This window comes from Hypomesus transpacificus, chromosome 26 (assembly GCF_021917145.1).
Source record: "Hypomesus transpacificus isolate Combined female chromosome 26, fHypTra1, whole genome shotgun sequence".
Classification (NCBI taxonomy): domain Eukaryota; kingdom Metazoa; phylum Chordata; class Actinopteri; order Osmeriformes; family Osmeridae; genus Hypomesus; species Hypomesus transpacificus.
The window spans coordinates 6994372-7008002 of NC_061085.1; the positions used below are offsets into that span (position 1 = coordinate 6994372).

Here is a 13631-nt window from a genome sequence, read left to right on the forward strand (position 1 = left end):
AAGCGACCGGGTGAAGGTCTCATCGGGCGCACAAACAAACGTATGATAGCAGTGATAGGCCTGGTTACTGGCTTTATCGCGGAGTGCTGAGGGAAATGTATTCTATGTTTATGAATAGAAAATCCATATTTGGTAAGGAAGGTGAAGCACGCGGGGAAAACCTGTTGTTTTCGCTGGTTCATGGACATTGTATGAATATTTCAAATGTACTGTTCATTACTGTCTTTCAAATGTACTTTCGAACTGTCTTTGCTAGTGAATTTCACACTATTGTTTTATTACATTTTGCATTTATTACATCTGACAAAAATAAATTACAAGCAGAGTTCATGTAAAAGGTAGAATTCTGCAGTCCAGCTGCATTTAAAACATATCAAATAAACATTTTCTATTATATACATACATTATGCACTGCACTGTATTCAGTAGTCACTTCTCCTGCTACACCAGTGTTGGCATAATATTTGAAAGTAAAAATCAAAACCAAAACACCTGCAGTAAACCTCTCTGACTGGTTGAAGAAAGTGCTTGTTTACTATGCACACAGTTTGATGTGCCCCTTCTAATACTGCATGGCTTTGACCAGTGCAAGTAGCACTCAGTGCTCTGTGTGAACGTTCATCCTAACTAAAACAACTGTCTGCCGGCCTCCTCCTTCTCGCTGCAGCACACAGCTCCTTATAGAGCTCCGAGTTGATAAAACGAGGATAGGAGTTGTTTTCCATCAGGCTATAAACTCTCTTCTGGGCTGCCAGGAAGCAGGTCGGGGTGGGCAGGGGGAGGGCATGGGTGATCTCCTCCTTGGTGTGGAAATCCAGGTTGATCTGCAATCCAAACAAGTTGTTAAAAGATCTTTTTTGTAATGTCTTGTTTTCTCTACGTCTCAGAGTATGTATGTTTTGCATTGTCCTTGTCAATGCATCTGTGACAGTGCAACTTTCCCAATAGAATACTCCGCAGTACTCTATTCCACTCTACTATGTTCTATTCTGTTCTACTTTATAAGAAAACCAAATTGTGTGAGCACCGAATATGAGCAGACTTGCTTCTCTAATGCATTTCTCTAGGATATCAAGTGATAGTATTGCATCTTTATAAATGTATTTACCTCTTTTGGAGCTTCAGTTTTGATAAACTCCTCATAGATGCTCTGGGCCCTCAACGCGAGTTTAGCCGAAGATGTCACTTTTCGGAATTCTTCGCAGGCCATCCAGAACTCCAAGTTTTCCTCACAATATTCGGATTTCAAGAATATCTGGAAGGCCACATTGCCATCTGCAATAGAGAGAGAATGTGTGAAGCTCACAATGCACCTGTCATTGGAACTCAGCCATGACGCAACCCACATGTGCCGATTCAAGTTCAAAGGTCAATGATTCATTAAGGTCACGTTAACACGCCCAACACGTGCGTAATGATGTGTAACAGCGAGTGATCCTTACATTTATGAGTCAGTAGTTTGTCAAATGACTGCGCCCACTGGTTCACTTCATCAACTGTTGGTCTGAGAGAGGGAAAAAAAAGTTGCAAAACAGTGAATAAACATACTCAATATTTGGTTTCACAATATTGCATATATTTACACCTGTCACAGTGGTGCGACTGCCCCTGTTGCCTTACCTGAAAGTCTGTTTTTTTCTGGCTGTGGATCGTGAAGCAAACGAACGGTTCTTCAAGATGTAACGCAGTCTCGCCCTCCAGCTTTTCTTGCTGTGAAGAGAACAGTTCACGTGTAATTAACTCAAGTTAATGTTTGCTGTGGCACCTCGGTCAGCCCGGGATCTCACTGGGACTACCTGCCAAGCGTCGAGAGCAAACTCACCTCATTCCACTGTTCTCAATAGACTGCTCTGTTTTCAGACAGTCAATGCAGACCTTGTTACCTTCTGACCCCATACTCTTTTTCATATTTCCACAGTCCCTAGAGTCCGATTAGAAATGTCTAGCTCCCTGTGGCTATCCCAGAACTTTATACACTCCCTCCGAGCAACAACGGAGCTAAGGCGGGCCCACAGGGACAGATCTCAAAGACGATTGGCTGTCACCTTGGAACATTGGACTCGTCATGTTCTCACTGTTAGGGCCCGAGGGCGATAGGGGCGGAGTATCACAATTTCTGGTGTGTTTGTATAAACATTTACTATTTGAGTCACTCTGTCTTGATTGAACACTGGCTGTGGGAGTCCAGGCACTCTTCCTCCCAAGAGAAAGTCAAACCTTTAATCCCACAAAGACACTCCAGGATTTGGATTATTGGAAACTTTTGCTTGTCTTTGAAGCCACTAGGTGTGAACCTAGTAGGGTTCAAATGCTCCTTAATACAATTCACATACTCCAGGGACACATCAAAACTACCTCTCACATTACAATAGGACTTTGTTTGGGCTTTTTGTGGAACCCAAAAGCACCTGCGAGTAAAAAAAAAAGTATTTTTAAGTGGCACTTTGAGCCTTATGAGACCATTTATGCTCGTTGAAACAGGGTAGGAATGGAACACTCATGTACCTGTCGACATGACAACTCAGCTGTCAACCTGCATGCATACTTTGCCAGCCTGAGGGCATGTGTCCCTTCAGAACAGCTTGTTATTGTGTAAACATGAACGCAAGCTTGAATAACGTTCAGCGTCATCCGTTTAGCCATGAGAGAGGAACCTGGAATGTTATGTTCTATTAAACACGTTTTCTTGCATTCCTTTTCATCTACCAACCATTTCTGATGGTCTATGAATAAACCATGTGTTTCAAGAGATCACTGAGTCTGTTAAGATTGGTTAATCTGGTTCACACGTTCTGGTTTAGCAAGGAGTGCAGTGTACCACGTAGGCCTACCGCAGCAACCTGGGATTCAATCTGGCCCAAGGCCTTTGCTGATGTTATCCCACCTCTCTCTCTCTCCCCTACATTTCCCGTATCTCTCTACCGTCACTATAAAACAAATAAAGGCAGAACATGCAGAAAATATATCTTAACCCTTGTGTTATCTTCGGGTCATTGTGACCCATCAGTCATTGTGACCCACCGTCGTATTGCGACAACTTTACCGCATACAAAAACCAAGTGAAGCATTTTCTTTTTTAACCGTCAGGCTGTCTTACCCCCGCGCGAAGGTTAAAACATTTTTTTTTATTGGCTTTGCATTTGTTTTTGTATTGGGTAAAGTTGTCAAAGCACAACGATGGGTTGTTGTGAACCTTTGGGTCATTGGGTCACAAGGGTTAAAACTGAGAGTTGTGGTGTTTTTCGATTCAGTGACTGTTCTCACCTTCGTTTGGGTTTTGCTACTAAACAAATTCTATGTTGTTTTAGGTATGCATCTGTAACTTAATGAGCTGACTACAATGACCTGGCTGTTCCTGAGGTCGTTCACACGTGTGACATCGTTAGAAAGCCCAGAATGTCCTCTCAATCGAATAAAAAAAACGACAAATACAGAAGTTTGGTTGCAAACTTAATACACTGCAGTGGACAGACATGACTGGTCGAGTCTCAGAATGCTGGCCATAAACTAAGCTGATTTACTGCAGTGAGCTCTATATACCTGAATTGTAATAGACTGGAGCAAAGTAATAGCACGTTTTTAAATGAGGCCTGATGTACCAACTGGGATCAAATACCTGGCAGCTGTGCTTTGCACAGGGCAATGGGACTTCTGAAAGCAGATCGATAAGATCGTTCTGTTTTTGAAGTTTGCGACTAGGAATGAATTCACAATGTGATTGAAGCACTCCAGACTCCTGGGAAATCCCTTGTACGTAAAGCTTTTGGGGAGTACAGTCTTCCTTGGTGGAAAGTTGGCCCTGTTCCACATTTACTTTTGACCAGACTGCTACTTACACTGAGTCTGCACATCATAATCCCCCCCAACACCACCACACACACACACACACAGAAAACTTTGTATGCTATGGTTAATCTCTTTGGGATTCAAAATTCAGGTTCATTCAAAATTCTCTTTTCACCCAGCCTAGCTCCAAACCCCAACCCTGAATCATGAGTTAGTTTTGCTCTCCTTGTGGGGACTTGTGGCCTTCCAAAGGGTAGTTCAACGAGACCGCACACACATAGACACACTTCTCTGGCGTGAAAGGCGGTTGAACCACTGCAGAACCACAACCTAGAGACGGACACAGGTGTACTGCACCACTAAGGGTTGATACACTCTGAAACTGATGACAATAAACACATTTTGCTGTAACAATGTAGGGTCTCCGAGTGCTACACTCAACCTTCGAAAGGACAACCCAGAACAAGGCGATATTTGCCTTTGAGGTGTCTGCCTGTTTTCTAAAGATTGATATGTCTGGATGAATGTTGTACAGTACTTAATGAATGCTAATGTTGCATGATCAAGTCCATTCACTGTCATTACTGTAATGTACTAGTTCATATAGTCATTTTTTCATAATGCGTAATGCATACTTTAAATATGTCAACCATGATTCTTCTATTGTCCTTTGTCAAAGCTTATCTCCTGAAGAGTATGTCAATAATTTTTCCATGACTCATCAAGACAGAACCGGATAACTGAATCACCAAAGCACATTGTGATAGTTTATTTAGACGTACCTTTGCACATTGAGTTGCTTTATCTAGATGTGCCGTTCATTTGCATGAGGAAATGCATGAATGGAAACAGGCTGTCACAGGTCGAGTCAGCAGTTGCGCTGGCCACGGTGACGCAAATAACTTGAATTTCAGGCTTCAGCATGCATTTCATATCAGACCGCTTGATTAATACCTTCATGTTCTTGGTAGAGACAGGATACTGTGTGGCGATAGACACGTTGTTCAGTAAATGTCTTGAGGTTTTTGAGCTTGTCAGTGTCTATGATTACAGGATACGCATCGGGTAAAATGTTGTTGACAATGTCATTCTGTGAGATGCTACTGATCTGAGCAAGTTTCTCACGGTGTTTGGGCAATAACAGCGAGCTAATTGAACCTAACTATTTCCCTGAAGAAAAAACGATTGAACCAGTACATTTCAGTCCAGTACGCTGAACTGCTTGTTGCTGTGGCTGAGCGTGAAGAGAAGGCCAGAGGATGTTATAACGAGCTCTGTGGCAACAACCTTTTGAACCTTTTTCCAACACATTCACCGTCAAAGAGTAGTTTGTTGAATTGCTTTGTCATCGCAGAATAGAAATGTGGACATATCCTTTTGTTTAAAGTACTTCTTACTAATTGTAGAAATCACCCATTTCGTCAGAAACCCAAACGCAGACCTTCCTGTTTCGAACCTTGGGTTTCCCTGTTGGTAACGCTCTGACCTGCAAGTCCGCACATCTGTCTCAGTCACAAGAGATCCTGTTTGGTCAGACAGGAGATGCAGACGTTTTTGTCATATACTGTAACTCACCCTGAGACGTCCAGACACACTGGCATTCTGGCCACGTCTAATGAACGTCGGTGGTTTAGATTGGCCTCTGTATGTTGACCTTATGACCCCTTTGGGTGGAAACTATGTGGGAGAAAGAACACGTTTTCTGGTATAGTAAATAAACACAGTGGGTCTCTAACTGGTGTGAACCTCTATCTTGCAAGCTCCCGGACTGTGAACCTGTCAGTGGAGGAGACGTGGAAAAGAGGCACCGTGTCTCCAAATGATTGAATAATTTAATTCCTAATCATGACAATATTTCCACTGCAAAAGTCAGCATTCCAACAGTGGCTGTGATAATAAATAAATACAATTTAAAACAGATCAGATCAACGCTGCTAGATAACCCATTTAAATTGTGCATGTTCTGTGAGTAACAGGAAAGTGTCTTTCGAAACAAATAATCCAAAAAGCAAAATGGCAAGGTAAGCATACAAAGTGAAACACTGGCACTGTTCTATTCTCAAGACTTGCACCCAAAACATGTAATTTACGTCTCACAACGGCTAGCTATCAGTGGAACACGTCGTATGTCTCGAGGGTGTGAATAACACTCCATGGAAAAGCTGTTGTACTGTGCTACCCGTGCCACTGTGCGCTCCAGCTGCGCTCTCTCATTCATCTAACCCCACGGTGAAGTCCGTACAAAAGGGAAAAAAAGGAAACATATCCATCCAGTGGCCCGACCTTGATAGCTATACTTATGTGTGCTGTTTTTTCTCTCTCTCAGGCTCTCTCTCTCTGTGTCTCACTGTCTCTTTCACGCACACACGCACACACAAACACACACATGCTAGCACACACACACACACATATAGATTGTAGCCATTTCCACTAACATCCTGTGTCCTTATCTGAGCCAGGAAACACATCCTCCAGAGGAGACAGTGTGTTAACTGACATTGTGTCATGGCCGCCTCAATGCTCTGATGATTCATGACCAGTCAACCATGTTTCGCTTTGCATCGAAACTTATCACCCTGTACAAACACACTAGAGGAGGAATTACAGCACAACAATGTTCTCCTTTCTCCGCTGGCCTGCCAGCAGACGCTCTGAGGTTGTGGTCCTTTCTGGTTGTGGGGACCGTGGTGCTGGACAGGTAAGGACACAGGTTTCTCCACTTTCCCCACACAAAGCCATCCATGGGCCCTCTCCTCCCCCTCTCCGCGTTCCCCCAGGCCAGGCCAGCCATCCCTGGGCCCTCTCCTCCCCCTCTTCGCGTTCCCCCAGGCCAGGCCAGCCATCCCTGGGCCCTCTCCTCCCCTTCTCCACGTTCCCCCAGGCCAGGCCAGCCATCCATGGGCCCCTCCCTTCCCCTCTCCGCGTTCCCCAGGCCAGGCCAGCCATCCCTGGGCCCTCTCCTCCCCTTCTCCACGTTCCCCCAGGCCAGGCCAGCCATCCATGGGCCCTCTCCTCCCCCTCTCCGCGTTCCCCCAGGCCAGGCCAGCCATCCATGGGCCCTCCCTTCCCCACAAAGCCCAAGCGTTCCAGTTAGAGTTTTCGTGTTCGTTCCGTTCCTCTCTCTGCTCTCATCCCTTGACGGCGTCGTCGGCGAGGGACTCCAGGAGGCTTCTGTAAATGTCCGAGCGCAGGAACCGCGGGTACGAGTCTCTCTCCATTAGGCCGTAGACGATCTTCTGAGCGTCGTCGAAGCAGCACAGCGCGGGAGTCTTCACACTTCTCTTGATCTGCTCTCGAGTGTGGTGGTCGATGTTGATCTGGAACAGGGTTTGGGGACAGATGTCAACGTTGCACTCACGATACAAGTTGTCCGAGCTAAACACACAGGCACGTTCATTGAGTGGAGGTCCAATTGTGTAAGGCACCGGTGGAAGACTTTGTCCTCAAGCTCACCTCTTTGGGAGATTCCGCCTTGATGAACTGTTCGTAGATTTTCTTGGCCTTGGAAGACATTTTGAATGAGGATTTGATTTTCTTGTACTCCTCGCACGTCAGCCAGAACTCAATGTTTTCGTCGCTGAATTCAGACTTGAGAAAAGTCCTGAAGGTCGCCAGTCCATCTGAGAAGACAAGCAGTGTCACAGGAGGAACTGAAGTATGGAGGTTGTGGAAACAAGGAGATGAGGCTTTATTGACTTATTTACTTTAATCTTAAATGATTTAAGTTGAGCTGTGAAAAGAACTAAACTTACATTTAGATTCCAACAGCCTCTCCAGTGACTGTGACCATTGTTGGGTATCTTCTAAACTTAGCCTGCTGTGAAAGAATGTGTTTTTTTTAGTACTTCAGCAAAATCTGATTTTGGTGAGAAAAAGAATTTGTGAACTTTGTGACATGGATACACTGAATGTGCCTTACTGAAAACACAGTATACCCAGATCAGTCTATGCAAATATCAAACATTAGACTTTGTGTGTCATGCCAGAGCTTACAAGAAATCTTCAGATAATTTCAATCCTCAGATAATTCCTTAGATGGAAATGAGAGAACTCGTGGTATTCTCACAGTGAAATGTTTGCAAAAAAACTCAAATATCTTTACCTCTCAGAGGTTGATGAATGGGAGAACATACACTGCAGACGACACATAAAGTTCTTTCCACTACGAGGAGAAAATAACAGTTTTATCAAACCATTGAAACAAGGCTATTTGTTGTTGCAGTACAAATCTAAGATGTTGGCTGAATTAAAGTATGTCAAGAATTCAGTCACAAGAAAGCAAAGCCTTGACTAATAACCCAATAAGCAAGTGACAAACAGAACAATAACCCAAGTAAACAAAAAATGAAACATAATATATATCACGGTAAGCTAATGCAAAGCATAACAATTCATGGTACGAAAAATGATGCCATATTCATGGTACAATTATAACAAAAACAACGGCAACAACGTGATTGGGTTCGGAGCAGCCATTTCTTGGGGTGATTACTAGCTTTTGCCAAAAACAAAAAAAGAAGATTTCCAAAACTTACAGGTTCTTGTTTGTCTTGGCGTCATCTCTGTCCATGGTGAAGGCCAATGTCGGGGGTACCCTCGTTATGCTACGCATGTCTCAAGTCCACATTCTGGGACTCCTGTCGCAGACTCTGCCAGGGTTTCCCCGACGACAAGGCTTTATAAGCAGGACTCCCGTTGCCACGGCTCCGATGTGAGACATCACTGGTCAACACCGCATCGCAACGTAGGGATCACCCCCCCCCCCACCACCTCCTTCCAAGTCGCCGCCCCCCCCGCCCCCTCCTTCTCTCGCTCCGTCTCCTCCAAACAAACACCCTCTCCTAATCGTCCCTTCTGCAGCTTCTTGGACCCCCTTCAGCCTGCTCCCCTCTATCTTTATGTTCGCAGTTGATTCTCTCCCTCTCTCGCTCCTGTCGTTCGGCCCTCCCTCTCTGTCCCTCTCTGCCTCCACAAGACCTGCCTATCAGCACGGATCCCTCCAGCCTGGATCAAAGCCTGCTCTGTTCTCATGGCTATAGTTGGCTGCTTAGATGCAAATTACAGCAACAGTGAGAGAGATAAGCAAATGGTCACCTTCTCGGGTTGTGTGTTTTGTACCTGTTTAACCCTTTTGTGGAGTTGTCAATGTCGCCGACTCGGACTACCTCTTTCCCTGAAGAAGAGAAAGAGGGTTGATGGATTCGAGAAAACGTGACATCATGTTTAAGTCTGGTGGTTGTTGTATTGATCATTACTGTAACACTGACTTAACAATCGGCACGTCTGCATGTGAGCTTTCTCCTGGTATCTTCTCAAGACTGTAGCCCAGTCATCCACTCATTGACCCCGCAAACAGACGACACCAGCGAGCACTTCTCTCCAGCACTGTGTGACCGTTACGGCAGGTGAGCCGTCACTTCTGTTCAGCCGTGACGCACCCCTCCTGGTTTCAGCCTAAGATGGTATTGAGCAGTCAAGCGTCACCAGCAGCAGCAGCAGCAGACACTGTCCCCCCCGGTTACACTCCTAACCATCCAGGTCACCGCCCCATCAGGGCCGCACCATACGCAGCATAACAGCCGTTGGTAGACCTTTCCGGAAGAAGAGAGGATCTTGGGCAAGTTGTGCGCTCGCACCCAAAAAAAGAAAAAACGCATTACTCACTTCCCTTTCGGTTGCCGGGGTAACCGTTTGGTGGGGGCCCCGAGGAAAACAGGGGCAGATTGCTTGCAAGGGTTACTGTGACATGTTGCTGTTCTCTGTGATGCCAAGGGAAGGAGCGGAGTGGAAGACAGGAGACAGGAGAGGAGAGAAGACGAGAGGAGAGGAGAGGAGAGGGGACAGGAGTTGAGAGAAGGAGAGAAGAGAGGATAGGAGAGGAGAAGAGAGGAGACAAGAGGAGTTGAGAGAAGGAGAGAAGAGAGGATACGAGAGGAGAAGAGAGGAGAAGAGAGGAGAAGAGAAGAGGAAGGCAGAGAAGAGGAGGGAAGAGAAGAGGAGAAGCCTTTCTCTGAGAACCGACTCTGGCACTCCACACAGGAGTGTTGTTTGTAAAAAAAACAACAGAATAACCACTGGTCATGTCTCTGTGACTGCCCAGCATCAGATCTTAGCTGGTCTTACTGATCTATCTTCATCTTCAGAAACACAGCAAGAAGCACTGGTGAACAACTACATCTACCACGACCCAAATTTGCTAGTACCAATGAAATGAATCAATGTCGTTTGCGCGGGCGAAGCTATTCAGCCTGCTAGTTTTCATGTTTCTCATCGTTACAATCTGGTTGGCCTCTGGACTTGAGACTCACTTCTCCTTCAGAGAGGAAAACTGGGAGAGAGACAAGTGCAGTGTGTGACGGGGAGTTGCCGGCAAACAAAACGTTTGTTCCTCGATGATGAGATTATCTTCCTAACAAGGGTAGACATTCATAGTGATTAGATACACATCAGGAGTTTGCTGGCTCCAATCTTCTGGACAGCACTTCAGGTCAGAACCAGAGCTATGTTTAGACCCATTACACTGCCTTTTTAAGCCACAACCTTGAGGACTGGAACCATTTTTAGAAAAGGGGTCAAAGGTGACGAGACTGATGTTTTCCAACTTGGTGACACCATCCCTGGAACAGAGCTGGTCTCAGCTTTTAATTAGCAGACGACAGCAGACATGTGACCAGAGCTGAGCTGCTTACAGCTGGGTGGCAGAAACCACTCTTTTTCACCACACGCAGTCATAGGACAGGACAAATTTAACCTCCCGCCCACGTCATGATGCAGTTCTGATTTATGGAATGTTTTTCTTGTTCTTGAAACCTGCGACAGTCTTAGAAGTGTGCGAGAATAGCAACTGACATGTTTGTGAGAGAAGAGACCAACAAAGACACGGTGTTCACACAAATGTACTTTTAATAGAAGACTGAACAGTTCATTCGTTTTGCATTCCTTGATCAAAATTCTTCACGCCATCCAAATGGCAGCAAACTCCGACTCTATTTTTGACACACCAGTCCAAACTGCCCTCTTTTGTCTCTGAACTTGAGGCTCCTCCACTTCAAAAATCTCCAACACCACATCCTCTTTAATATATGTTTGTTCTCAAGTCATTTCCTCTCACTTACATGTCACTTCCTCTCCCACCTACGTGTCACTTCCTCTCCAGGCTGAACGGCTCTTCTCACATGCTTCCTCCTCTGTTTCATCCATCCCCAGGGGGGATTCAGACCACTGCTGTGAGCACTACTGGAGTCACTTAATGAGACACCCATTAGAAAAATTAACACTGTTTCGGAAATTGGAAGTGAAGCCACTTAGTACTTCATTCTTTGCTTTCCTTAGTAATTTGTAGATTTTTTAATGTTTTTTTGTCTTTTTTTGTGTTTTTTGTGCGTCCCTGCTGCACTTTCCAACTGATATTTTGGTCTTGTACTTCCCTAGCAAGAAACTGAACTTGCTTGAAACAAGACTGACTTAAAAAGCAGAGAGGTTCAATACATTAAAAACAATTGTCCTTTCTGGAGTTTGACCTCTACCAGAGATCCTTGTTTTTTTGCCTGACGTTTTGGCAGTCCTCAGCCTTTAGGAAGCGGGGAAACGAGTCTCTCTCCATCAGCCAGTACACCTGACTCAGTGCCTCGTCGAAACAGCAGCGACCAGGACTCACTATGGACCTCTTGATCTTCTCTCGGACATTGTGGTCGATGTTGACCTGTGGATGAAACGAACACAGTTTCACAGAGCAGAAACGAGTAGCTTGGGGTTGGTTCTGAAGCGCATTTGACACACGAAAACATCCGTTTACACTATTAGGCTCTTTAGTGTTTGATGTGTTTGTTTAGCATTGGTGTGTACAGTGATGGTCTCATGGTGTATGAAGGGTGGACTGGGAGGCGTGGCTTCTGGGACCCACCTCTCTAGGAGCCAGAGGATGCAGGAACGCCAGCCAGATCTCTGCTGCTTTTGAGGGAAGGTCAGCAAGGGGCGTCCTTTCCCTGTAATCCTTACATTCTTTCCAGAACTCAATGTTTTCCTCACTGAATTCAGAACGTAGGAAAGAACTAAAAGCTCCAAAGGACCCTGGGAAATTAGGATTCAAAATGAACGTACTGTGGATGCAATAAAGCCTCATATATTGTAGATTATTAAGATTGAAAGATACATTGGTTGTCTTTATTTTAAATTGACTAAAGGAATTTTTTTGAAGATGTTGTGAATATATGCTGCTTGTTCTTACTTTTGTTGGTTAACACTTGTTCAAGTGTTGGCTGTGCCACATAGTCACCCTGGAAACTATAAAAAAGGGAGTCAGTTACTTAATAAAGACTTTCGAATTTCGATCATATTTGATAAACCATCAATTTTTCACCATGTTTTTATTAGAGGGTTTAACTTACTTGTCTTTTGTGACATTGGAGTCAAGGTTTATATTGGTCAAAATACACTGGATATCTTTCTTCTGTTTGTTTCTACTGAGGAAAAGATCAAACCTGTAAATGAAAATCCAGTTTGCACCCTTAGATTACCACAAACCAACAAAAAACAAAGATGTCGTCGTTTTGACTGCTTTTCCCCTTCTGACTTCCTTAACACACAACCCCCTTTGACGCACACGCACTTACCTTCTAAGCGTCTTTCTTGTCCGAATCAAATCCTTAAACTCGTACGACCGTATCCTTGAAAATAGCAGTTTGGGCATCTTGACATTTCTGGTGATGTTACTTCACCTGAGTAGACAAATGCACTGTGGTCTCCTGCCTACCTGTTCCGGACCAGAGAAGTCTCTCAGGTTGGGAGTGTCGGGGTGACGCTCAGACAGGACAGCACACGACCGCTGAATACCAGAGTCATGAACACATCGACGGGCCCATTGGAACTTGAAGCTGCGATTCAAAGCTTCGATCACGTCTAGGGGATGTGGCGTTTTACGTCGAGGTGTTGGATGGAGACTGGAGACTGGGAGTCAGGTGGCTGAGCGGGTAGAGCATCGGGCTAGTAATCTGAAGGTTGCCAGTTCGATTCCCGGCCGGTGCACATGACGTTGTGTCCTTGGGCAAGGCACATAACCCTACTTGCCTCAGGCAGAATGTCCCTGTACTTACTGTAAGTTGCTCTGGATAAGCTGCTAAATGCCTAAATGTAAATGGAGTGTAGATGGTTCATCTGAAACCACTGACAACCTAGGATGCACATACAGCACTGTACCATAGACAAACGCCCCTGTCAGCAGTTCTCTCTTTCAATGAGACCATGAAACTTGTGCTCCGTGGGTAGGCCTGAGAAGAGGAGGCCGGGGAAAGGGATGCTGGCACGCACGCTGACACTAGGACATCCTAGTTCCTGGTGTCACACCTGGGCCAACCCCTCTTCCTCTCTCTTGGTCAGTGCAAGGGTAGTCTCAGTCACTGGTAGTCTCAGCAAAAATGGTCAAAGGCTGGGACAGGTGTGGGACAGGCACACCCTAACACGGGCACATGCCCATGCACACATGCAAGCACACGCACCCACCCACACCCACACTTCAAACAATAACATACTTCCCTCATAGTGGTGGGTGTGTTGTGTGTATATATAAACGATGTTGCTTCTCCACAAAACCCCTCTGGGTCCCCCTCCTCTGTTTCTGATTGGTCATGGTCCTAGACAGGAGATGACCAAGATGACAAACGCCAGAAAACGTCTGGTCGTCTTCGACAACCAGGGCTGAACCAGGTCAGGTATCAGATGGGGTGGAGACCCCACCCCCCACTGTGTCCACCCTCAACGAGACCTGCTTTGACAATGACAAGTCCTGTCACTGTCCTCACAACGCGCTGTTGGACTCCAATCATGTGACCACGTGGCCCCTCCCATAT

The 13631-nt window shown here is 45.5% G+C and overlaps 3 protein-coding genes across 4 annotated transcripts; all 3 read right to left on the bottom strand.

Moving 5' to 3' along the window:
• Positions 1–248: 248 nt before the first annotated feature.
• Positions 249–2002, bottom strand: rgs2 (regulator of G protein signaling 2). The gene is made up of 5 exons (XM_047049536.1): positions 1823–2002; positions 1621–1710; positions 1443–1504; positions 1109–1275; positions 249–824 (listed from the first exon to the last, which is right to left on the bottom strand). Exons 1-5 carry the CDS (start codon positions 1906–1908, stop codon positions 624–626), a joined length of 606 nt encoding a protein of 201 aa, XP_046905492.1. The 5' UTR covers positions 1909–2002; the 3' UTR covers positions 249–623.
• Positions 2003–5600: 3598 nt separating this feature from the next.
• On the bottom strand, positions 5601–8565 carry LOC124487310 (regulator of G-protein signaling 13-like). Its single transcript, XM_047049537.1, has 5 exons — positions 8322–8565; positions 7889–7948; positions 7539–7603; positions 7240–7406; positions 5601–7103 (listed from the first exon to the last, which is right to left on the bottom strand). The coding sequence occupies exons 1-5, from the start codon at positions 8396–8398 to the stop codon at positions 6915–6917; spliced, it is 558 nt and encodes a 185-aa protein (XP_046905493.1). The 5' UTR covers positions 8399–8565; the 3' UTR covers positions 5601–6914.
• Positions 8566–10671: 2106 nt separating this feature from the next.
• Positions 10672–12669, bottom strand: si:ch211-117l17.6 (regulator of G-protein signaling 21). 2 transcript variants are annotated; one of them, XM_047049621.1, is made up of 5 exons: positions 12399–12669; positions 12174–12248; positions 12014–12069; positions 11690–11856; positions 10672–11488 (listed from the first exon to the last, which is right to left on the bottom strand). In XM_047049621.1, the coding sequence occupies exons 1-5, from the start codon at positions 12473–12475 to the stop codon at positions 11309–11311; spliced, it is 555 nt and encodes a 184-aa protein (XP_046905577.1). In that variant the 5' UTR covers positions 12476–12669; the 3' UTR covers positions 10672–11308. The 2 variants fall into 2 exon arrangements, with proteins under 2 accessions (XP_046905577.1, XP_046905576.1); XM_047049620.1 differs by having other exon boundaries at positions 12174–12266; positions 12399–12642.
• Between the last annotated feature and the right edge of the window lie 962 nt (positions 12670–13631).